Source organism: Phyllostomus hastatus, unplaced genomic scaffold (assembly GCF_019186645.2).
Source record: "Phyllostomus hastatus isolate PE091 unplaced genomic scaffold, TTU_PhHast_1.1 phas_contig_283, whole genome shotgun sequence".
NCBI lineage: Eukaryota > Metazoa > Chordata > Mammalia > Chiroptera > Phyllostomidae > Phyllostomus > Phyllostomus hastatus.
In genome coordinates, this window is record NW_025333833.1 from 9277892 (window position 1) to 9302175 (window position 24284).

At 37.6% G+C, this 24284-nt stretch overlaps 1 protein-coding gene across 4 annotated transcripts in view; it reads left to right on the forward strand.

Annotated features, from left to right (window-relative positions):
* The first annotated feature begins 481 nt into the window (after positions 1–481).
* The window catches only part of CEP350 (centrosomal protein 350), a 112254-nt gene continuing 88451 nt past the window's right edge, over positions 482–24284 (forward strand). For 3 of the 4 annotated variants that reach the window (XM_045838708.1, XM_045838707.1, XM_045838709.1), the window contains exons 1-6: positions 482–847; positions 15818–15903; positions 16696–16742; positions 18585–18699; positions 19520–19679; positions 22930–23552. In XM_045838708.1, the coding sequence (XP_045694664.1) occupies positions 15831–15903; positions 16696–16742; positions 18585–18699; positions 19520–19679; positions 22930–23552 (1018 nt within the window). In that variant the 5' untranslated portion in view covers positions 482–847; positions 15818–15830. The remainder of the gene's footprint in view (positions 848–15817; positions 15904–16695; positions 16743–18584; positions 18700–19519; positions 19680–22929; positions 23553–24284) is intronic. The other variant, XM_045838706.1, reaches the window with a different exon arrangement.

Here is a 24284-nt window from a genome sequence, read left to right on the forward strand (position 1 = left end):
CAATGACAGCAGTGGATGACTGCAGCAGCCGCAGAGCTGCGATCTCTCTGAAACTCACTGGGGTAAAGGAGATTTATTTGGACAATTGGTGAAACATAGCAAACTCTGAGAAGCTGCAATTTCTAGACTTCCAGGTCATCCTGGTCCACAACCCCCGCCCCCAGCTTGTTTTCTGAGGCCGAGGATGAAATGCGCAGCCAGAAGGCCCAACTAGAGTCAGAGGAAAGAGAGAGGGGAAGGTCTCCGCTGCGGATCTACTTTGGCTCCTCCCGAGTCCTGCAAGGCTCCAACTTCGCCACACCAATCATGGCGTCCTCGAGGTTCCTCTCCTCGCTTTCGGTCGCCCATACCTTTCGGCCACAATTAACATGGCCCTAACCGAAGGTTGCATTCCTGTGGAACCGTCTCGGGACAGTTCTCGCGAGGTTTGCCTGGGCCCCTACTGCTCCCGCCCTGCCTCGCGCCGTCGCCGCCGCCACCGCCGCCGCTGCCGGCGCCGCTCCTCCTCCGTGTCAGTTGTTGGGCTGTAATGGCGACTGGGCCGCCACTGCCGAAGTGACTCCCGGGTGGGGGAGCGGGGCCAGACCTGCGCCAGAGGGAACTGCAGAGAGCCGCAGCTCAGGGGCCGGCTTGCTGTGGGGGAGGGGAGGCAGCCTTTCCGCCTCTCCTTCCGTCTCTGCAGACCCGCGGCTCCCGGGAGCCGGTGCGAGGCGGGCACCCGGTGTGTCCCCGGCGCAGGGAGGCCAGGCCGGGCAGCCCTGGGGCCGGTCGGGGCGGCGTCACTGTACCCTCCGCCAGGCCCCGCGGGATGCACCGTGGGAGCCGAGGGCGGAGGCGACACTCTCAGGTGAGCTTCGGCAGGACCTGGCTGGGACCACGGAAGCCCGCGTAGCCTCCGCTGCCTCTGTCCGCGGTCCCGGGTCCCCGAGTTGGCGGCGAGAGAGGCGGGGCGGGGCGCGGGGGCCCTGGCTCAACCTGGCGTCCCCCTTGGCGAGCCAGCCTGGGTCCTGAGGCTTTGCCGGGAGGGCCGTCTCTTATTCCTGAGACCTGGGTTTCCAGCCCCACCGGTGCCTGCCGGAGACGGGCTTTCCTTCTTTACCTGCCAGTGCCGGTCCCCCACCTCCCCGCCCCTCCCTCCTCTGCGAAAGGTGTACGATACCTGTCACCTCTGGTTTCTGAAGTGTCTCTTACTCATGTAGAGATCAGGCATATTTTGGGAAATTCCGGGGAACTGGCAGGGATGACTAGTTTCTGTTCCTTTTTGATGGGGATAAACATGCTCAAGTATAGGAAAAACTTTGATTTTCTGCTCCAGTCTAGCAGCTGCTGAATGTGGTCTTCCGATTTATTAACACATGATGGAAGGGGAAATTTTAAAGTTGTCATTTTCCTCTGCCCTCTCTGAAAACGTAGCCCAGCGTGCTAAATAACACTCGGCTGATGTTACACGTATGGGTTGGAATGTGGATGGGTTTTTCGTTTTCAGGTAGGAAGTCGCACACAGGTACAGGTTTTCCTGTGGCTTTAAGTGTAGTAGCCAGTCCTCCGTGTGGGAGGAGACCGGTTGTCAGGAATAGTGGGCAGGGTCCGTGTACGCCGCCGGGTCGTTTTGTTTTGATGGCGATCCTTGTTTTGAATTTGGAGAAGTCGTTAGGGTTATGTTGCCATGTTAACGTGCCTCCTCCTGCCCTCTCGATTTTCAGGGTTTTAAAGGAAAGGCTGACTTAGGCAGATTTAGTAACGACCTGAAAAAGGTTTGTACAAGCAGTGATAAAACCCTGAAAGCTGCTCCCTCCATTTAGAAAAATGTCTCCGTGTAAAATTTCGTTTTTAAGGAAGGCAGTGTGCTGCTAATAACAGGAGATCGTGCCTGGGGAGGATTGGTGGTTGGACCAGTGGCAGAAGTTGCCTCAGACTCAGGAGTGGGCGTGTAATTGCTCGCTTGTGCTAAATTGACAAACTCCAATAATCAAGTCAGCCAGCCACTGGACCTCATTGCGTCGAATTTAAGATACTTTAATCAGGAAATAAACATCAAGTTAGAGTACATTGGATGTGTGGATAAGTACATGTGTATCTCATGTTTTCCTAGGCAGTAGCAGGATTTTGTAATAATGAGTTATACGTAAATTCCATACATATGTGAGGAAATTTCTCTGATTCTCTGGGATACATTGCTATGTAGTGTTATGTAAGAGTATTAATACTTGGACAGCCAACCTCCTGTGGGGTAATCAATCTGTGAAGTAGGAAGTTTTGAATTTTTTTCTAATGTTTCTGATTGCCAGTCTTCTGCCCATTTTATAACATGTCTGCCTTATCATGGACAGAGTGCAGGAGATTAAGTCCCTATCCAATTTTATTTTTACTAAATTGCTTTAAGCTATAGTGGGAACGAAAAAGAAGCTGCTGTCTGAAATAACTGACATTATTTTTTGGTCTGCTTCCACATACATTATTTAGTCTTCATAGCAATTTTGTGAAGTGGGTTTGGTAAATATTGTCCCTATTTTGCAGCTGTGGAGATTGACACACACAGAGGTTCCTTTATGCGGAGTGAATGCTGCCCTTATCTCTGCAGTAGATCTAGAAATAATTGATAACATGTTAGTTTCAGGTATACAACATGATTATCAATACATGTATATGTTGCAAAATGATCACAGTAAGTAACATTCTAGAATTAGTATTATTTAAATTGAATATTAATATAGATATTTTTGGCCTTTAGCTTTTTAAAATCTAAATATAAATGTTTTTGTTCCTTTTGACATGTCACTTGCCCCTTATGCTGATAATTGTCAGTTCTTTAAAAACATTAGTATTTTTATAGCATTTCGTTAATTGTTACAAGTCATGAAGTATGATAATATATTGCTTTACTTCTATATGTACTTTTTGCTTGAACAGTGTTCCTAAGAAATTGCAGTTAATTTGTTGTCTCTCATTTTGTTTGGATACTCATAGTTTTGTCATCTGTGGTGCTTCAAATCATTTATACTCTTAATTACGTAAAGGAAACATTCAAGTTACATGGTCAGTAGCATAACTGAAAACTAGTAACAATTGGCGATTTTTATTGTAGAGTTTTATTGTAGAGTTAAAAAGTTAACTGGCCATGTATACTTGTGATTGTTCTTTTTGTAGGGTGGAACAAGTTGTGAGCCATACACACACACACACACACACCCACACACACCCACACACACGAGAGCCATATACACACACTCAAGAGCCATATATATATATATATATATATATATATATATATATATATATATATGCCTTAAGACCTAAATGGCTTTATTAAGCAATTCATGATTCAGGCATCATCGTATCTAGAACTAGAAGGGTGCTCCCAAAATACTCCTAATTACCTTTATTGACTTTTTACCCCATATCAAACAATTTCTAATGTCACAAATAGTCCCCCCAAAACTGGATAATCAAGTGGTTGCATAGTGTTTTCTACATTAATATTTTTTGCTTGTTATCACAAGTGTAGCTTTACATTTACTAGTTGTTACTTGGGTTATTATTGGACTTTCTCATCTAGTCTGTAAGTTCTGTGATTACAGAGATCCTCTGTTAACTATTTGGCGTCCAGCGCCTGGCACATAGTAAAATAGTAAATGTTGGTTGAATAAATTGACTGAAGAATGGTCTTGACATAATATTTAAAAAACCAAAACCAAAGCCATACTAGTTCATGGATCCTAGTTCTTTTTAGGAATATACTCCAAAGGTATATTCAAGTTCTCCAGGAAGAAGGGGAATGACAAAAGCCACCTGGGATTAAAAGCTACTGCGAATAAGGCACAGGTGGATCCTGAAAACTTTATTGACTATTTTAATGATTTGCCTAGCTGTTCTGGCAATAGTTTGTGTAATTTATAGAAAATAGATGGTTTAAGACCCTACCTATTATACTAGTACTATAATTATAGGCTTGTAATAACTTTAAGTCACTTCTTAATTACAGGATTGGGAGTTTTAAATCTTAAAGTCCAGCTAGTCCACTTCTCACGTTTTATATCTAAGTAAACAAGCATCATGTGATGAAAATCTCTTACCCATAGTTGATTTTATAACAGGATGAAGAATTCACTATATAGCTGCTAAGTCTACATTTGTTTAATGTGTCAGATAATTATCCAATGAGAAGATAATTGTGAACAACCAGGCAATCTATTCTACATCAGTGTTAATTAAAAACTCAAAACAGGCTTCTCTTTTCAGTAATCAAAAATACTCGTTAACTTAGAAATGAATCTCAGCCCTCTCTGTAATTGGGACTACAGATTGGTGCAACTGGAACAATGCTCTGGAAGGACATTGGGCATTACCTGTTAAAATTAAAAGTGCGCTCTTTTTTGGTAGAGTCATTTCATTTTTAGGAGTTTATCTTACAGAAATTTCGATACAAGAGCATAGGAACAAATCGGTAAGGATGTTCATTTTTAGCATTATTACAGATAAATGTCATTGACATTTAGCAATAGTGAGAAAATGTCCTAAATGTCCATTGGTAAGGGAATAGTTAGTATTATAGTATATTTACGATATGAGGTACTACACACTTGTTAACAGTTTGAGGATATTTGTATTTACTTCTGAGAAGCAGCTGAGTGTATCCTTGAACTTGTGTTCAGAAGCACCATGTAGCAGACTTTCCAGGTTCAAATACTAACTACATCATTTATTAGCTGTGACTGTTAGCAAGGTACTTAAACTCATCTATAAAGGGGATATAATTATTGTTCTCTCTTACAAGTCTGTTGTGAGAATTAAGCAAGTTAATATTTAAACCCTAAATAAGCATAGTAGGTACCACATAAGTGTTTGCATTTACTATTATGTACTGACATGGAAGAATGTTTATTACATAATGTTGAGGGGAAAAAAATAAGTTGCACTGCATTGTGGAATATGATTCAGTTTTGTAAAAACACAGGCAAAGAAATGTAGTTTGATTTTCTTTTGATTTCTCTGTGCGTGAGGAGTCTGTAAGGATAGACATTAAACTATTAGCTGTGTTATCCCAGGGAGAATGGATGACTTCCCTTTTGATACTTTAGACACTTTAGTGTTATTTGTCATATGTCCCATTTTTACAATTTCTGAAAACTAAAAAAGAAAATACTGAAGCAGAAATTTTCTTTTATTATATGGTCATATAAATGTATTTTCGAAGATAGTTGTTTTTCAGAGATCTACAGATTTCATCAACAGAATATCACATGATTAGATTCTGTTTCAAAACTTTTATTGATGGAAGGTTAAAATTAATTTATGAAAATTCTTAATGTATTTATTTTTCTATAAGCTTTGTGACCTTAAACCTCATTTCTGATTTTACAAAGTAAGCACGTAGCCTGGATCAATAATTTTTAAACCCAAGATTCCCGGACTGTGCCCCAAGTTACCTTGGAGCACCATAGTGAACTCACATGGGCCTTGTGGGGTATTTTTTTTTTTAAGATTTTATTTATTTATTTTTAGAGAGGGAAGGGAGGGAGAGAGAGAGAGAGAGAGAGAGAGAGAGAGAGAGACATCAATGTGTGGTTGCTGGGGATCATGGCCTGCAACCCAGGCATGTGCCCTGACTGGGAATCGAACCTGCGACACTTTGGTTCGCAGCCCGCGCTGAATCCACTGAGCTATGCCAGCCAGGGCACCTTGTGGGGTATTTCTAAATGTTTGAGGGAAACAGTATTATTTGACAGCTGTGGGATATCTGTGGGACATTTGCCATCTGTGGGACACTGCTCAAACATTTAGTTTGAGGGAGGTAGTCATCCTGAGATTCCTTTGGATGACAGTATGTCTTCAAAAAGCTAGGTTTTGGGGGATTGCCATGATAAAAAGCAAGTATTGTGCAAAACTCCTTGTGAAACAATAAATAAAAGTGATGGTGTCCAAAGTGATTTCACGGTTTGAGAAGTTGTGTAATGCCTCTTGGACACATACATCCCACTAAGAAGTTTGTTATTAGTAATAAAATAAAACCTTTCTTTTAATTTATATGTATTTTTCAGAGTTGTTAGGACATAAATACTAAGTTGTGTGGGCCTAACTACTTAATAAATAGGATTGTTAGGTATTTGGGGGGCCTAGGGGCACCATGAGAAAACTACCGAGACACTAGGGTTCTGTGAACTGAGAAGGCTTGGGAACCCCTAGAACTCTTGACTAGGAGACCCACATATTTTCCATGGGCCCATAATATTGATATATATAGAGCTATATATAGAATAGAATGAAAGTTTTACTAAAAAAAACAAAAACCCTTACTACTTTCAATACACTATGATATTTTCAATTTAATTCTGTCTGGTTTTATTAAAAAATGCTAGCTCCAGCTCACAAATTTTATTTTTTACCTACTACTGGGTCATTACTACAATACATATTTGACCCTTAACTTGAGCTTTAATATACTTTGTTCTTTGAATTGTTATAAATGAAGTTAGACTACCTTATACAATAGACATATCTTTGAAAATTTGTGTAACTACATTTTGTATGATGAGTTATTTTAAGTGCTAAAGGGAAGTAATGATGTAAAGAAGATGTCTTTATAAGTAGGATTTACTTTTTGCAAACAGAAATCGTTTGTCTATAAGTTTGGGTTTTGTTGTTTTTTAAAAAGTTAACCACTTTGCTGTTGTTCCAAGTGGACTTGTAAATGTTGCTTATGGAGTTGTGGTGTCTCTCACTTTTAAATATTACATTTAAAATAACTTATCGGTAATAGCACTGCCACAAGTTAATAGTAAGAGTATTTTATTAAATAATTTCCTTCAGTTTGGGGCTTCTTTCAAAATATAAAATGCATACGTACACATAACTTTTATTTTTTTTTACATGCTACCATGAAAGAAATTTTCTCTCTAGGAATGGTTAACCTGTTTATATTGTATGAAATACTTGTGGGTTTTTAAATTTTTTTGCATATTTGCATTTAAGAATGGATTCTGAGATGTATTGACGAGACTGTCATTCAGCAGCCTGGAGCACCTAGTGTGCACTGGCTGCTGTGTGTGGACTGGGACCAACAAAGACGAGTAAACATCACCTCCATGGTCCGGTGTAAGAGGCAGATAGATGTGTGTGTGAGAGCACGGGGACGGGTGAGAGGAGTGACAGAGAGCTGTGGATCCACAAGGCGAGAGTAGCTGCACTAGGTCAAGGAGACAATAAAGGCTTCCAATGAAAGAAAAAGGAGTTGTCTTTGTTTCCGTTAACAGCCTCTAAGTTAGCTAAGTTATTGACTGTGGAAGGAAACTTTTCAAAATTAATTTATGTTTCCTTGTTCTCCCCCCCGCCCTCAAAAAATGGTAGGTGCATCTACTTTAAAAAAACTGAAAAACATATCCACTGAAAAATTGGCTGTCTGTCCTGGACTCTTACTCCCTCTCCTTGGAGTTATTACCCAGTGTTAACAGTTTCTTCTGTATCAGAGAAGCTTTTATAAGTGAAAGTTTTACACTTTAAGGCAAAAAAATAATCCTGAGTTACAAACTGTAAGACACCTTTGTGGGATATATTTCTTGAAATTAATTTAGAAGAGTAAATAGTAAGGATAACTAGATAGTGTTTAATTAAAACAAAGTAGAGCAAAAATATAGGCTCCTATTTTTAGAGGATTGGGGGTTTGTTTTTGTTTTTTTTCTTCTGTCCCTAAGTAAGAGACTAGGGATACTTTCAGTCAGGTGCTAGTTTAGGTCTTTCTTTCATATCAGTGGGGAACACTGTGTTCTTTGAGATCCTCACCCTGCCTCCTATGCACCAGCATCCAAGCTGGTACCAAATATTACATAGTTTCTTCTGGATTTCCTGGATTACAGTAAGTCAGTGTAGGTCATTTGTATTTGTATATTGTACTGCATTATGGGAGTGTTGGTTATTGACAGTTTACTTGGAACAATGTAATAGGTCTGACTTAGAGCTGGAATGTTTTCACTTTTCCTAGCCTGGTCCCTGCTAAATTTGTCTATTTTATAATAAGGCTAGTTTGTGCAATTATTGCAAGGTTGTCTTTTCTCAACCTTTCAGGCAGAGATGGTTGTTATATAGGGTCTGATAGAGATGAGAGAAATGAAATGTAGCAAAAGCTTGGAAAGTACTCTCTGTGATAGTCAGACTGATGCATTTCTTTCATCTTTTATTCCTAGTACCTGGCACGTAGTAGGGAACCCAGTAAATAACGGAGCTGAATGAGTCTGTGTGACAAATGAGAGCACTGTCAATAAATGTGTAAGGAGAAATGGCTGCCAGAAGATACTTGTGAATTTGCTGTCATCTTACACCTTCTCTGTCTGTGTACGCATACACCATAGGTGGAGATCGGCGTTTCTCAGACTTTCTGGTGTCAAGACCACTTTATACCCTGTGTTACTGAAAACTCAAAGAGCTTTTATTTATGTGGGCTGTCTGTATTGTTATTGACTGTATTACAAATTTTAACCATTTATTAATTTATTTTAAATAACTAAACACACATTATATTAACAAATAACTGTTTTTTAATGAAAACGAACTTTATTGCCCCAAACAAAAAAATGCTTAGTGAGAAGAGAGGAATTATTTGACAGTTTTCAAATCTTTTTAATGTCTGGCTTAATGGAAGACATCTGGATTCTCATATCTGCTCTGCATTCTGTCTGGTGTGAAATCATGTGTCACGAAGCCTTTGGGAAGCTCCACTAATGCAGCCATAAGAGAAGGAAAGTGAAAAAAGACAAGTAGTACCTTCGTATTGTTATGGAAATAGTTTTGACTTCTAAGCCCTCCCTCCACCCCCTGGAAATGTTTCACAGACCCTCGGAGATCCCTGGACCACACTCAGAACTGGTGGTGTGGGTTATAAAAATCAGAGTAGGAAAGGACCTGAGAGGTCAGATAGTGTAATCACCTCTTGTGGATGTTTCTGGCTTGTGCACCTGGACTGAGACGGGGAATACCTCATTTGCTATTTGGAGTAATCGTGAGTTGGCTTTCCGAAGATGTTGAGTTTGATGTGCCTTTGATATTTCTGAATAAACACTTTGACATGGGGGTTAGGATATCGGAGATGAGATCTGGACTGGCGTTTTGGCAGTCATTGGCATACAGATGGCATTGGAAGCCTTGAGCATGGGTACGGTCACCCAGGGAGAGTGTAGTGTTAGAAGAGAGCTCAGAGTCGAACCCCCTTGCACCTTCAGGTTTACAGGAGAAGGACTAGCTAGCAAAGCAGAATGAGAAGGAAACTGCAGAAGGGGTGAGAAGTTAGAGCGGAGTGGGTAGAAGCAAAGGAAGGAGTGTTTCAAGAGACTGGTCAGCTACGGTCAGTGCTGCCAGGGTGTCAGGCAGGGTGGGGACTTTTTATTTGAAAATGACTATTAGATTTAGAGATGAAGAGGTCTTTGGTGATTTTAGTGAGAGCTGTTGTGGCAACCACGTTGGAATTGCTTGAAGGGTGGCTGAAAAGTATTCTAAATGGAGACTGAAAATATTGAACTTTTGAGAAGTTTGTGAAGGAAAAGAGAGCAGTGGCAGAGAAGGATGCTGGATTGAGGGACTTTTTATTTGTTTTAAGTGTAAAGATTTGATTAAGTATAAATGCTGATAAGAATTTTGGAGATGGGCGAAGACAAGAGATACATAGGAGAGAACAATGTAATTGATGGTTGAAATTTTCCTGAGAGAATGTGGAGGTGGGAGGTTCTGAAACAGATGAAGTGTTCTTACGGCTCCTTTCCTCTAGAAGTTACTTTTTCTGTTCTCCCATTCTCCCGATTTATGAACTCTTAGCCTGCATGATAAGAGGAAAGTTAAATGCTAAATATAATTCTTCTAAATTTATTGGCTATTAGTTTTCTGTGAGCCTTTATATTTGCAAGGTGAATGTTGAAGTGTGGACTGCTTGTTGAGTTCAGAGTATGTTTGCTATGAGCCGTCAGATCATCTTATAAAGTTGCATCCTTACTTGATTTATAGGCACGTTACTTTTTTTATATCATTTTAACAGGATTCCTTTGATATCATTTATTGTTGCTTTAGTGTAATTGTGTTTCCATTTTCTTTTCACAAGTTAGATTCATCCTTGATTATTGTTTTGCACTTTCATTCCTGTTTTACATGATGCAAATAGAATCGTGTCACATGTAGTTTTTTAATCCTCTTGATATTTGACTTTAATCTGAATGACGAAGTATTGTTCATTTATGCTTAAACTTCTGCACGAAACAACTTGTTTCTCTACAAGGTGCCAGTTAAATTCACTGTAAATGTTCAGTAGAATAAAACTTGAGTCACTTAAATGAATAATAAAAGTATTTTTCAGTTTTCTGAAATTTAAGAAGCTGTCAGTATAATGAGAGACAAAGCACAACGGAGTGATAGAAATTCTATGTGACTGGTTTCTGAAAACTGTAGTCAGTGCTTAAGAAAGGAAAGGCCAACACTTGTCCCTTTAAACACACAAATGTAATCTAGTTAGAGACCCTGAATGATCCTGTTTCTTTCCTTCTCCAGCTTTCTCTCACCATTTTCGCTGTCCAACACCTGTGGCGTGAACTACGTCTTGTCTTGTTGGTCTCAGGGCCGTTCCACATATCCTTTCTGCTGCCTGGAAAGCTCTTTCTTGTCTGTGCTTAGTTGAACTTTTCATTTCTCCTTTAGGTCTTAGATTAAACAACCCTGTTCTTCTCTACTTAACAGATTGGATGAGTTCCTTCTAGTTATGTTTCAATGGCACTTGCATTTTTCCTTAATTATTTTCATCCCATTTGTAATAGTTGTTGAGTATCAACCTTCCAAGCAAGCTTTTGGACTGCTTGAGTGTGGGGCCCATGTTTGTTCTTTTCACAGCTATATCCCCACTCCTAGGCACTATTCATTCCTCCTACATACTTGGCACTCAGCAAATATTTGTTAAATGAATGAGTGCCATGGGTCAGATTGAGGAAAAGGTTTTTCATGAGTATAGAACAATACAGTCTGATGCAGCAATGGGAGGGGCCAAGGAGTTTGCTAAAACTTCTCACCTGTCCTGTTCAGGCAGGAGGGAGGAATGAAAAGCTTCATCCATAGACGTTTGTGAGGAAGCCCTGTCTTTTGGGGTGAATTTGAGAACAGTTGAGGCACGTTGGTTAAACGAGCCTTCTATAAAAGAAATTAGAGTGCATTGCAGTTAATGGAACGGAAGTTCTAAAGAGGATAGAACGTAGGTGGGAAAGCAGGATGCCTTATGATGAAATTACAAGGGAGGGCAGAGGGTTGTGTTATAGATGGTGGCTGAGTTTGAATACATGAGAGGCGTTCTGTGAATGACCCTTAGAGGATTTCAGAGGTTTGAGAGAGAGAGATTTAGTTTCCAGTTCTGTCACTTACTGGCTGAATGGCCTTGGGGTGGTTCTTTGGTCTGTCTGATACTGTTTCTTCATCAGTGAAAATGGATATATGGATAGTTGCCTGGGGTTGTGATGGAGATTAGAAATAATACACAGAAACAACACAGTCCTTGGCCCACTGAGAAGGAACACAGAAGTTGTAGCTGCGATTGTTAACCGGTCACCCTGATAGTATTCGAGGTCTGTAATTTTGGCTTCTGGTTTAAAAGGATTGTTGCTGTCAAGTGTTCTGGAGCTTCAGAAGAGATGTTCTCAGGTGATTGAAGAATAGCATTATTGTCAACACTGATGCTTATTTTTATGGAATCAACAGTGTTTTTGGAGGCTTCAGACTTCCAAGAGTAGAATTGAAGGTAATCTCTTGGGCTGTAGTTCTCAAAGTTGCTGTATTTTAGGATCTTTGTAGATGTAAAAATACAGGTTTTTTACCTTTTCTGAGACCCAGTGATTTCGAATCTCTTGTGGGTGGAGCCTCGGCATCTCTGTTTAACATGTTATCCTATCCAGGTGATTTTCCTAGAGCTGCTGGAGACAGCAGGCTCAGGAGACCAGAGCTCTGCAGCTGCTTGGAGGCAGTGTGGCTGCTCTGAAATCCACTTGCTGTGGGATTGATCAGAGGAGTGTATGTGTGAGTTATTTGCGAGAGAGTTTTCTTTATGGGCTTAAAAACTAGCTGCAGAGGTTGAGTGGGGAGATCAATGATTTTAAAGTAGTTATTTAAAAGATTTTAAATTTAAATAAAAGGATGTTTTCTGTGTGGTCCTCTTTGATATGGATTAAACAATTAGCACATATGATGACTTTATGACTGAAGATGCATTTTGACAATATACTGGCATCAAAGACTTATTTTTTGTGCACTAAGCTTAATACGAGTCCACATCATGTACCCAAGTTAAAAAAATAAGCCGTGTGTGTTATCATGTTGTTTTAATAAATGCATGTTCAGATATATGGGTATATGTGCATGTGTTTGTACCGCATTTTGCTGTGTATAATGGACTTTTTTGCCCAAATTTTTGAGGAAAAATAAGGATGGGCATTATACATGGGTAATAGCTGAAATACCTTGTACCTGTTCTTGTATTTTGTAATTATTTGTTATTACATAAAATTTTTTGTACCATAATATGTTCACAAATAAATGCTAAAAATGCCTTTTTAGCATAATACAAAAAGCAAGTACCTAAATATAAATAAATAAAATATTAAATTAAAAAATTAAAATGAAAGTTTTTTTCCCCTGGAAGTTTGGGCCAAAAAATGTGGATGCACATTGTACACAGGAGTGCATTCATTATACATGGCAAAGTACGGTACATATTTCATCTCATTCACTGTGGTAAAGGTCTTTTTTCAGTTTTGAGGGAAGTTTTATTATGTTGTAGTTTTATTATAGAGATACTTTCTTTAGATTTTTAATTTTCTGATTTTTAGAAAAGCTAATCATAAACACGTGTGGTTTGAATATGAATAGTAAATGCAAAAATAGGATGGTTAAAGGGTAATTAAAGGTGAGAAAGGGAGGAGAGGAAATCAGATAAGAGATTAATATGGAAAACCAAAAAGTAGGAGGGAAAATATAACAAAAGGAAATAGGAGGTGAATGGAAAAAGAAAAATATATTACTGATATTTGAAGAGAATATGCCATGTTTGGTTTTTAGGGAGTAGACATAAATGTTTCCCTAATTTTAAGCAAATTTTCCTAAATGAGACTGTACTAGAGAGTGAAAGATCGGAGATGATAGCAAAGGGGGGAAAGTATTAGGAGCTCCACATCCCCCTTTCAACTCGCTTTTTTACCTTTAGGGTTTTAGAAGGGATGGTATGGTATGGGTTTTAAGAGAAGGAAATGCATTAACTTTCCTGATTGAATTAATCAAATATGATCTCGGACAGTGTGTCTAGATTTCCATTTTTAATAATTTCAATTTCTGTGTTAGGATTCTGGCTGCTTACTGTCCATTGGATATTGTGCACCCTGGAATCTTTGCTATGGGGATTTAATATAGGTCGATCAGATAGCGTTCAGGTCCGCTGAGGATGGGCTGGCAGCAACATCACCATACTTCCAGAATCAGGGAACTTGATTGCTAACAGACGCAGAATTCTTAACAAGGTAGATGTGTTTGCCAAATTGTAGTTAGCCTGGTAGTTAGTAGTATTATTTCTCTAGTAATTCCTGCAAAGAATTGGTTCAGCTGGGGCCACACCATTCCCCTCTAAAAAACACTGTTTTTTTTTTTTTTGTGAGATTGAAGCCATGGGTCAGGTAGTTATTGTTTGCTCTGGGTGAGTAGCTGGGAGAAATGTCTTCTCCCTTTCTGAGTAGTTTCTGCTCTTCAGTGAATCTGGGTAACAGTGTGTTATTGCTCCAGCTTAACTGCTCATTACCTTGTTCGTGTCCAAAGAGTGAGTAAATGAACCTCCAGTGCAGTTTATACATAGTTCTTGTAGTGGGTTTTTTTGGCATAATCATAATAAGGCTTTTACTTGGTTGTAGCCAGAGTAATGGCATTATCTTTTTCGTCAACCTTCTGATTCATTTCACATTGATAATGTGCTTTTATCAAATGCCTCCCATTGTTTCCATGGCATCATACATTTAGCTTATTATATGACCACCTGTAGCCCTCTTCTTTTCTCTGTCATCATCAGCAAGGGCAATTATGCTTTTGTGTGTGTGCCTTGTAATTTTACCAGAATTCTTACAGCTTACTTGCAAATTAGTATATGAATGCCATTTCCCTGTTTCCCTTTCCTTTCCCTTTCCCTTTTTCCTCCCTGCCTCCCTTCCTTCCCCTGGCTTATGGACCTAGTGAGGTATGTTGTGTTCCTCTTCCTTTTTTATGAGTAGTTTTCCAGCCTGGCTTTTTAACCACCTCTTCTTTTCTTTGATCATGATTGTTGTTTTTTTTTTATTTTTAATTTACCCCCCTCCCATTCCTGTTCATGCCTTCACTGGCAGCCCTGTCCTTGATTCTTCTTTATTATTTTCTGTTTAAATTGAGATCCTAACAGCTTCCAACACTGCCATTTGTTTTATCTGTTGATAGAAGGGCTCTGTTGATATGAAAATGAATCAGAAGATACAGTCTTCAAGGACATCCTTGTGTGGACACTGATGCATATATGCTACTTGTAACTTTCTTATGTAACCATTACATTGTATACTGTTTGCTTATACCTGTCTCTTCCATTAGACTGTGAGGGTTAAGTGTTCAGCCAATGTTTATTGATTGAATGAGTGATGTATATATGTATGTGTGTGTAATGATAAGGGGTATAAAAACTGAACAGAGTGCTATGGGAAACAAATGAAGTAGTAACTCTGTTAAAGAACAGTCTGGGAAAGGTTTATAGGAGATGACATTAGAGTTTGGCTTTGAAGTGTATTACTGCCAGATGAAATTTAGGAAAAGAAGATACGGAGATAATGAAAATTTCTGGGTGCTTGGAGAATGCTCTCTGGGTATGGCTAGGAGGCATTCTGGTGACAGGAACGATTAGTATACAGTGAAGAAGGAGAGCAAGGGGCTTGGCTGTAAAGTAAGGTTGTGAAGACTTCCCAGTTGGGCACTTTGTCCCGTAGATGATAGTCATTGAAGAGTTGTAAGAGCAGATTTGTGAGGTCCTGTTTTAGAAAGGTAACTTTGGTTGCAGCATGAAGAACAGATTAGGAGCAGAATAATTTAGGATCTTTTCATCATAATTTAGTCTAAAAATGATGCTCTGAATAGAGGCAAGGGGAAGAGAGAGAAATTGGAGAAATACCTTACAATTTTTTTCAACAGGTTTATTGAGGCATATTTTATACACCATAGCAGACAGACATTTTAAAGACAGCATTGTCTACCTCTCTTAATTCCTGATAGATTAACTAGGCAAAAGAGAACACGCAAATATTCAGTAAATAAATAATTCCCAAATTCCTATATGATTATAGAATAAATGTGTTGTCATGTTGTCTGTAAGACATTTAACTGGGAAGGTAGTTTCTGTATTGTCCAAGAAATGATTTTAACTTTAATCTGCTTGATATGGTAAATACTGTAAAGTGGTTAGAAAAGGCATTTGGCAAATTGATATTTGTACTTTAAAGGTAGAGTTTTGACAGATTAGATTCTCTTCTTTCTATGAAGAGATTTTTTCATTGTACTTTTTCCACAATAATTTTTCTATTTTTATAGAAAATGGTGATTTTTATACATACTCCTACATAAAGATTTATATATATTCTTACATGAAGGATAGACCTACTTAGAATATCAGGAACTCTTAAGAGGGTGTGAAGATAACTTTTAGAGATGACAAAATCCTTTTCTGACTTTAATGAAAGGCAAAGTAAGTCAGAGCATTTTCTTTACTAACACTGTAGTATTGATACTCAATGAATGCTTGATGGTATGCTTGCAGGTAAATTGGCAGGATGAGGAGCAGCAAATCAAAAGAGGTGCCTTTACCAAATCCAAGGAACTCTCAAAGGAAGGATACTGTTCAAGGTATGATTTGTATTTTTTAAACTGAACTTAATTCCTTGTGTAGGTCATATGTATAAAATTCTGGGCTCATTAATAAATGAAAATTATATACATGCTTTGATTTATAAAAGGGGATAAATAATTTTTAAAATTTAATTTTTTCTTTTTTTAAATTTTTATTGCTTGGTGAGAGAGAGAGAAAGAGACATTGATTTGTTGTTTGTCCTAGAAGATCGAAGTCTGGAGTATTCTAATCTTTACACATTATAATGTGAAATATCATACAATGCAAAATTTTGTATTTGTTCAGCTCATTGGGGTAGATTGTTGGAGATGTGTAATGGGAGTGTGGGTGGGCGTTAGTCCAGCTGTGCTAAGGACTAACGGGACCAATGTCTAATGCAGCTCTGAACCATATATCAGGAAGCTCAACTTTATTGCATGGGAGAAGAACCATGTTTTGGCCCTGGCTGGTGTGGCTCATTGGATTGAGTGCTCGCCTGCAAACCAAAGGGTCACCAGTTCAATTCCCAGTCAGGGCACATGCCTGGGTTGTGGGCCAGGTCCCCACTAGGGGGCGCATGAGAGGCAACCACACATTGATGTTTCCCTTCTTCTCTTTCTCCCTCCATTCCCCTTTCTAAATAAATAAATAAATCTTTAAAAAAAAAGAACCATGTTTTGGCTCTATATAATAAAGTTCTGCCTAGTAAAGTGGTTCTCAAACTTTGAGTGCATTTGGGATCTTATTAAAATGCAGATTCTAAGGTCAACTTCAGAGATTGTGATTTAATAAATGTCAGTGTTCCCCAGCAGATATAACCACATCGTGGGATGCACTTTCTCAGACCAAGGCTGCTGTAAGTAATTATAGTTCCATTTATTTCTTTCTGTTTTAAAGTTGATTACTTGTTAATGATTGAATAGGATAAATTTTTTCTATAGTTCTTTTTAGTAGAAAATAATGTTAATGTTTTGGTAAGAAGTTATGTGCCATATATCACAAAATGAACATTAATGACAGCTATTAAACAGTAAAAGAAAATCACACTTTAGGTATCAGGAACATTAACACCATGACATATGAAATATTAAAATACTTTGTGCTATTTATTTTTCTGTATTAACTTTGCTCATTTGGTATGTTGAAGTGAAGATTTAAAACATAGAATGGATTTAGGAAGGTGAGACACTATGTAGAAGGCTCAGAGTCAGGGAATGAACAACTACTTTGTGAATGGACTGCGAGTTGTCTTTCCTTTTTTGCGGCAGCCTTAGCGGGGCCTGGCAGTGGGGCCTCTCTCAGCGCTGCTGCGGAGTGGCCGTGGGCAGCCTGTTCCCATTCGTGTTCCCTCCAGTTTTGCCGGGAGTTTAGGAGTCCAGCTGTGGCGGGTGATGCAGAGTTCCTTCCAAGGGAGACCTTTCCTTTTCTTTTTCATTTGCTTTCTGGCCCATTCCTTTTCTAGTGTGTCCTTTTTGTTTTCTTTTGTATCTTACCTGAATTTGAATCATCTGTTTCTTTGCTCTTTGAATGTGGTATTTTCTATCCCCTAATCTTTGGAACTGCTTTGAAAATCAACTGGAAAAGGTAATAGTAGAACCTAGATTTGGTCATAATACAGAGTATTCGTGTTGAACGAATGACTTTTCGCCTTCTGTTTGCCCTTTTTGGTAAGAAGTTATGTGCCATATATCACAAAATGAACATTAATGACAGCTATTAAATTTAGACCCTATAAATAGCAAGATATATTCTCTCTTTCTACATTATAATGTAGGGACAGCTTCTGTCCCCAATTTAATTTAGAGCTAAATTAATTGCGAGCTGAACTGTTAGTTGTTTTTCAAAATGATTTTTTTTTTTAAGAATTTTTAAGGGTACGGGGCTCAGTATAGATGGGGGAGGGAGAGCCTGATACAGAACTATTATAGGATTAGTGTAATTTTGTGAGTACATTGCACTGCAGACATTCAAAAGGAGACAAGTTAGAATTTTATACAAAGCTTTCTTTTGAAATCTCTCTGTGGTGGAATGTTGATGATTTTAATTTCTTTTTTTTATACCTTTTCTGTTTTCTCTAAGTTTTCCTCCATAAGCATATAATACTCTACTATTTAGGGGAAAATGCTTCTTAAAATCATTGAGGACATTGGTGGTTACACCAAAAGTTAACCTCTGTTGTAAATTGTGTGGGAACCTGAATTCTATCTTGTGACTTTTATCCTTACCATGAAGCCTGCTTTACAGACATAAGACTATAAAAAAGTTGTAGCTGTTTGAATAAGTGCTAAGTTTTAGTCTAGCTGAATCATTCTTTCTTCATTTTTGCATGTAACATGCACAAGATTTTATATATTTGTGTATATATATGATATGTAGCATATAATGTCAGAAAATTTTTACTGCTTTAAAAACTCAATTAAAAAATAGGTCGAGGCAAATAGAAACTTTTTAAGTCTTCAGAATCTTTTTTATTTTCTTGTTTAAATTTGGGCAGTGTTCTGCCAGCTGTTAGTAGAGCTGAAAGTAGTAAATAATGAAAAACACTTTTTTTTTGTTCATTATAGTAAAATACTCTTTAGATTTTTTTTCTACTTTTGAGAAAGGTATTGGACAATATAGTTTTAAATAACTGTGTAAATTGATAGTAGCTGGTTATTTACAGAATTAACCTGTTTGTTGTGATGGTGTTTAACTTTAGCTGAGACACATTGAAAACAAGTTAGAAGTAACCCCTACAAGTACAGCTGTGTTCGACTCTGTCATGGATGCCAAGAAACCTTCTGCAAGTGCTGTCCGAAAGATAAGTAGAAAAGGTATGTATGGAGTGACTGCCGAAGATCTGAATGTATTCAGTATACCTTTTTGATGCTGGTTTCGTTTCAGTTTAATTTCTTTTTATAGTCCCATGTATTTGCTTTCTCTCTTGTTAGAGACTAAACCTCATCAGCACTTAGGTTTTTTTCCCTCGAGTACTGAGTCGTTATCAAGGAGCCTCAAATTCAGTGTCTATGGGTGATGTTTTCCCCACCTTTTAATTAGGGGTTTAGCACCACTCTGTCACCTTTGACAACGAATCTTCATTTGTTTTTAGTGGTGAGAATTTGATTTTGAGGCTTTGGGGTTATATATGTCTTTTTAAAAAATTCTCAGGTCTTTATGTCACTTTGAAATTTAGTTGGGGTTTAAAATCACAAATGGAATGTCTGTCTTACGGATACTCTCATGCGTTCACATGGTGCCAGTGTTTTCTTTGTTGGCCGTTCATGATTCTGTGGTTTCCTAATCAGTGGGCTGAACCTGCAGGTTAGTGCTTCCCACTGAAACTGTGATTTTATTTTGACCTGTGAATCTGTTGTGTTTTTTCTGATATTTCTTTTTTTGAGTGAGAGCCTTTGGCAAAAAGGAATTTTATATGTCGAATTTTATTTTGCATCGTTTTCACATAATCTTTCTCTATAGATTGATTTACTATAATAATTTAAATAAACCCTGAATGTTTTTCATCTACTTCTATAATATTCAACTAGAGATTCCAGCAGTAATAGATACCTAAATTATTTTCTTAGATCCTTGCCAAATTCAGAGACAGTTGTATTTTGTATCGTGTGTTCTCACAGACTTTTTTCCCTGCAGATGTTAGGTACTTGGATGATTCTTGGCTTAACGCTCCAGTCTCTAAATCTTCTAAATCACGGAAGGAGAAATCCCGCAGTCCTCTCAGAGTTACCACCCTGGAGAGTAACGTGAAGAAAAATAATCGTGTGGAATTCCGAGAACCTTTGGCTTCTTACAGGTTAATGTTTTAAAAAAATAAGTTATCAAATTGGGCTAGCCCGGAATATTTACAGCAAGATTATAGTTTAATATCTGAGCTTTTCATAGCGCTTTGGCTCTGGTAATATTACCTTTTCATTAAAAAAAATATAGCACACATCTTTTATATTATGAAATACTGATTTTCTACTCTTAGTGATTAAATATTTCAGGAGGGCCCAGCTGGGTAACTCAGTGGATTAGAGCATCATCCTGATATGCCAAGATTGTGGGTTTGATCTCTGATCAGGGCACATACAATAAGCAACCAATCAATGCACAAATGAGTAGAACAACAAATCAGTGTTTCTCCCTCTCTCTCTCTCTCTCTCTCTCTCTCAAAATCAATAAAAAGCAATATTTGGGGAGGGAAGAAGCAGTAATATTTGCTCCCGGCCACTACTGCCACTGTAGTAACTGCGTTTCCTGTAGACAAATTACTCAGGAAATGTTCCCCCTCCCCCCTTTAATAGCTCAGGATGGATGTTCTACATAATGAATTTTATATAGCTTAGTTTTCTTCTTTTTCTGATAGCATGAATCAGTTACTTAAAATTACTTCTTGAGAATATGGGTTGATATATTGTTTGACCTTAGCCAGTGGCTTTTTTCAGCAGCTTATTTAGTCAGATGTTCAAGCTTGATGTATGAATTTCGATAGTGTGAATGATAAAAAATGCTTTGTGTTTTTGGATAGCTGATAATTTAAGGATATTCAGATAAAATTATTAAATTTTGTATTTGAGGGACATTTTACTAATGATATAAATGTGTTTGTGCTCTTAGGGTAGCAAATAGTAATAAGTAATAAACACTGGACCTTATATTTCTTTGTTTCATTTATAAGCATTTTTAGTATTTTAAAGTGTCAATAAATCAAGGAATTTCATGATGGTGGTTGAGATACAGGGAGATGGAGGTGGATTACAAGGTCAGTCTTCAATATGGTTAATTTGATGCAGTTTTGAAATATCTAGTGAAAATACTTGGTGGACATGTGAAAATTTGGGTAGGAATGTATGTGGAAAGGTCAGGGCTAGGAATATAAATTTGGGCATTGTCACTAGTGTCATAGTAATAAAAAAAGGGTGAAAAAATGTAAAGAGAAGGCCAGGGACTTAATCTGGGTAGAAGTTCATAGTTTAGAAAAAAAAAGAAAAGTAAAATTTGAAAAATAATCACAGTTCAGAATCTTTAACCACAAAAATATTAAGCAAGTTGCCTGGAAACATAGTCACTGTCAGAAGTGAAACTAAATTACTGACCTTTTTTGTGTCTGTTGTAATGTTTTTCTGCTAAGAATACTACTTAGTATTTAAAATTGTGTAAATTATGTATCTTTTATGAAAAAGTACCTTTAACATAGCTGTGAATAGAATGCCCTTCACCTGACCAACTCCCTTCATCACTTCAAACTCATCTTTCATCACCTTACATATGAAACATTGTGAGATCTGTTTCTATCCCACTCCGTTCCCCCAGCCTGTTTAACCCTTCTGTGCTGCTGTAATACTATGTACCTTCCTGTATTTCAAATTACATTATGTTTTGATTCCTTATCTACCCATTGCATAAAGCTGTAAAAAAAAGCCATTATATAAAGCTGTAAATCTATCTTATTCTCAAAGTACTATCTAATGTCTATCATTTACTAAGTATTCCATAAATATTTTCCCAGCATCTTATTATTAAAATTTTCATATTTACAGAAATGTTGAAAGAATTGTATATTGAACACCCTTATAAGTATTTAGCAAATGTTTAGTGAATGAATGAATCAATCCTTCCTCCTTTCCTTCCCTTCCCTCCCCTCCCTGGCTTCCTTGCTCCCTTCCTTTTCAGTGTTCTTCCCTTTTTAAGATTGAGCCGTGATATGTAGCCTATCTTTTTATGCTTTATTTTATTCTCTACATGTGCTAATTTCAGATCTAAATCATTTTAACTGAATTGTTATTACAGTCTGGTCAAAATAGTGAAAATAATTGCAGCTAGTCTTGATATTTAGTGGAAACTACAGGACTCAATTCTCAGCCCCCATCTTATTTAATAATCAGCCACTCAGAACAGAGCCTAATGTGTTTTGGGTCATGGACCCCAGTGATAATCTGATGAAAGCTGTAGACTATCTCCTTAGAAAAATACACATACTCAAATACAATAGATATGGTTTATATAATCACCATGTTATGTGGTAATAATTTTTGTGGCAGAGTTTTATGCCTTTAAACAGAACATCTAGATCAGTGCTATACAATAGGCCCATTAATGTGCCCACATGTGTAATATAAACATTTTTAGTAGTTACATACACACAGAGATGTTTTACATTCTTCTGTTGTTTTAAATCTTTTGAATCATGTAATTTACAGGATAGAACATCACAAGTTGGATTAGCCGCATTTGAAGTGCACAATAGCCACACGTGGCTGACGTCGACTCTTTCAGACGTAGCAGGTCCCGGTCGTTGTTTTGTGTGCTTTTGCAGTTTTGTTGGGTGTTTTATCGTGATTCAAATGCTCTTCTTGCTGCTGAGGCCTTTTTGTCTTCATTAACCTCTCTCTTAATAAGCTGGTTCTGTTCCTAAAATATAACTTATTGGAATGATGTATAAAATAAAAATAGTCTCTGAAGGAAGACTTTTGCTAGTGTTTTTATGAATAGAGAATATGGACTTTGTGATATGCACTTTGGCTGTGTTTAGTCCTTTTGCTTACTCTGAAATTTCTAGGTTTGCTTTACATGGTTTGAAGCTGCCAAAAAAGTGGTCGGTGGTTCAGAGAGGTTTGAATTTACTAACCACATTTATTTGAAGGAAAATATTTATTGTACCTTTACTTTATTTCTGTTCTGTCTATTTGTTAATTTGGTACATTATTTAGAAGTTACACATATGAAATGCCAGTAAAGGAGTAAAATACACATTTTGGTAAAAGGTCTCAAGTGAATATCCAAAATCAGATTGTAACCCTATTTTCTGGCATTCTTAAGGAACTTTCTCCAAACATCTTTTGCATTTTTCTTATTTTATAATATGCAGATTATTATTTAAAACTTGATAGAGGGGTCATTGAGTCTTAATATTAGTAATTGTTTTATTAGTTTTAACTTTCTGGAATTTCTGGGGGGGTTTGGTCTCTAATTTTACTTTAGAGTTCACCATTTTTAAGGCTAGTTTTAGTTCGACTGTTTTTTGTACTTTTTATTTAAAACTTATTATCTTTTAATTATAGGGAAATTCATGGCCTACCTTCCAATATAAGCCCCAGCCCTTTAGAGTCCAAGCATGTATATTGTGTGGATGTTAATGAAGAAAAGCCTGAGAGTGGGAATCGGATGGTAAGCAATCGAGAAGAACGAAATATACGTTGCTGTGATTTTGAAAGTTCCCAATCATCTGTCATCAATGATACTGTTGTTAGGTTTTTAAATGATCGACCAGCAATTGATGCATTGCAAAATTCTGAGAGTTTGATTAAGATGGCAGCTCCTGTGAGAACTGAGGAAGAAAAGCCTAATAGGACAAAAGGAAATGAGAACAATCTGAAGGCTTCTGTCAGTAACTCAGGCCATGATGTCGATCCGAAAGTGTTACAGCTGGCTGACTCTTCTCCCTCTTCTACTAGTACTTCTAATTCCCAAAGATTAGATATCTTAAAGAGGCGACAACATGATGTCAAACTGGAAAAACTCAAGGAGCGGATTAGGAAACAGTGGGAACACTCAGAAGAAACAAGTGGCCGGGGCCAGAATCTGGGTCACGTTGACCACCCAGTAATGGTTGTTAATGTTGATAGCTCAGTGACCGCGAAAGTCAGGAAAGTGGCAACAGCACCGCCTGCTCCTGTGTATAAAGGTTTGTGACCAGTCCTTGTGTCTTTCTCTTTCTGCCTCCTCATCCCCCGTCTCCTCCCAATGTGTTTGAGTAGACTAGGTGATCCTCTTTAGAACAGATAAGAAATTAATTCAAGGAGCAGATTAAAAATGCAGACTTCTGGATCCTACCTTGGACCTAAATCAGAATTTCTGGGGATAGAGCCCAGAATTGGAATTTTTAATTAGTCCAGCAGGCCCACTATATGAACCATTTAATAAGATGAACAAAAGAAGAAATAAGAGCTAGTATGTTTTCAGAGAACTAAAAGAGTATTCTCTTATTCTGTCATTGTATTTGGATTATTATTAGGAGTTCTTTCAGAAGTAATATTTAAAAGATAATTCAATCAGTTTGAGTTAATATTTGGTTACAGAATATTTTGGCACTGACATTTGGTTCACATTGTTTTAACTTTCAAGTTTTGACACGGGTTTTTTCCCCTGTGTTTAAGAAAAATATTTAAGTCACATTTATAACAACAGTAATAGATTTCCATTGAGAAAAAGCTTTTCAGAGAGAATTTCTGTTTTTAGCCAGCTCAAGTGTTTATGTATGGTGGTTTTAAGGAGTTTGTATTTTTATTTTCCTGAAATTAATTTCCTAGGGTCATCATGTAAAGTTTCTAATAAAGAGTTAATTCATAGATCAGGTTAGTCTGTGTTAGACTTTTGTCATGAAAACATCTGCCTTTGTAACCTTTCTTTTGTGCAT